Source organism: Rhincodon typus, chromosome 19 (assembly GCF_021869965.1).
Source record: "Rhincodon typus isolate 14 chromosome 19, sRhiTyp1.1, whole genome shotgun sequence".
Taxonomy (NCBI): domain Eukaryota; kingdom Metazoa; phylum Chordata; class Chondrichthyes; order Orectolobiformes; family Rhincodontidae; genus Rhincodon; species Rhincodon typus.
In genome coordinates this window covers 51,467,628-51,469,616 of record NC_063350.1, presented here as the reverse complement: position 1 = coordinate 51,469,616, position 1,989 = coordinate 51,467,628, and the positions used below count along the sequence as shown (strand labels likewise).

General features: G+C 43.3%; 1 protein-coding gene across 1 annotated transcript in view; it reads left to right on the top strand.

Annotated features, from left to right (window-relative positions):
- Positions 1-464: 464 nt before the first annotated feature.
- LOC109931369 (enhancer of filamentation 1-like) overlaps positions 465-1,989 on the top strand; it is a 90,893-nt gene continuing 89,368 nt past the window's right edge. The window contains exon 1 of the mRNA XM_048608183.1: positions 465-948. Coding sequence (XP_048464140.1) covers positions 901-948 — 48 coding nt within the window. The 5' untranslated portion in view covers positions 465-900. The remainder of the gene's footprint in view (positions 949-1,989) is intronic.

Sequence of the window (1,989 nt, the reverse complement as noted above, 5' to 3'; positions counted from 1 at the left end):
TGTGCCAGATATCACTCTAAATAGTGGAGAGCTTTCCCACCGGCACCCATTGACTCCAATTTTGCAAGGGCTCCTTGATGCCACACTCTGTCAACTACAGCCTTCATATCAAGGGCTGTCACTCTCACCTCACCTCTGGAATTCAGCTCTTTTGTCCGTGTTTGAACCAAGGCTGTAATGAGGTCAGAAGCTGAGTAGCCCTGGCAGAACCCAAACTGGGCATTACTGAGCAGATGCTGCTTGATAGCACTTGGGCAAATATGGATTAATTATTGGCATGGATTTTGGAGCAAGAAACATACTTGGAAAACAACTGAACCCCAAACTTCCTGAAAACAGTTCCGCCAAACTTTACACAATCCTGATGCAATGAAGGAGGTGGGATTTTAAAGGCAAAGTTCCTCTTGCTTAAGTACAGTGAGATTTCCTACAACCCCATCTATCACCGTGATATGGAGTCTGGGAAGTGGTGCGTTTACATCCGTACATACTGTTGTTTTTTCACACTGTGGCTAGGTCTGCAGAGCCCAGATAGTGGTTAAGTATATCCTGGAGCAGCAGTGAGCTAGACTTTTCTACTTGACAGTGACGTTTGGTGGTGGGGGTAGGAGGGAGGTTTGGGTGTGCGGCAGTTCGAAGCTAAAGTTCTTTGAAGAGACATTGTGACAGGAATCGGGAGGAAGGTCCAGCAGTCACTAACTCTGCAACCTTAGCAGGTGCACCAGCTTCCCCTCCTGGCTGCCTGCTGTTCACCATTGCAGAAGTGGCAAACTACTTGGAGTCAGATACCAGCCTGACATGCAACGTGCATGGTCAGTGTAACGTTATAGTTCAGCTGGGGAAAGAAAAGAGACCCGTCTTGAAGCTGCTTTGATTTTGGACCCTGTCAATTGACTGAGAATGGCAAAAATAATTGGATCCACTACAACAGATAACCTCAGTTCACAGGTAGGATTTATGTTATTTGAAGCATGATGAAGGAATCAGTTAATGTTTTCTCTGCTGCTTTCATGGCGAGATTAAAGACCAGCTGTAACGCTTGAGGTTATTTTATTTTGTTCCCTATCATGTTTGTTTTCTGCCCTCTTGCTTAACCCTTCAAATCAGTCCTTAAATAAGGATTCAAGTATAGTTCAGATGGATGATAAAGATGGTACAATATTGCTAGATGTCTTGGCTGGCATTCTAATCTGATCCCACATCAGCATAAACCAGATTGAATTGTGCATTTCACTGATAGTTCTTGGTACCTCATCTACCTTTGCATCTGTAACAGCCGTCAATACATTTCAATGGAATGTTCTAATACACGCTGAAATGCTGTGTCACTGCAAGTTGTGTCCCTTTTCAGTTTATGCAGATTTTTGCCTCTGGCATTTTATAATATAAAGAATAAACTTAAAACAATTTGTTCCTTTACTGTTGTAACACTGAGCTTTTCAAAACAGACTGCGCACCCGAACAGGACCATCATCCTCAGAGGGAAGTTTACTAATGCTGTTGGGGTTGACTTAAAATAGATTAGCAGGGGGTTGAGTTCCTGATGAGTAGTTTAGATGGGAGAGAAGCTGAGGTGGAATTAGAATTTAAAACACATGTAAGTGAGTGGGAAATGTGGATGAAACATAGGCTAGATAAGAAAGAAGTGATCTTAGCAAAGCAAAATGGAACATGTTTAATGCAAGGAGCTTGAAGAATAAAATAAATGAGCTGGGGGCACAGGAAGACAAGTGGGAGTATGATATCATAACCGTGACCGAGACTTGGCTGAAAGATGAGCAGGATTGGCAACTCAACATAGGTTATAGGGTTTTTTAAAACTATATAAACAGAATAACTAGGGAAAGAATAGTGCCTGAGAGATAGTAGGAACTGCAGATGCTGGAGAATCCGAGACAACAAGGTGCAGGGCTGGATGAACACAGCAGGCCAAGCAGCATCGTAGGAGCAGAGAGGCTGACGTTTCGGGCCTAGACCCTTCATCAGAAA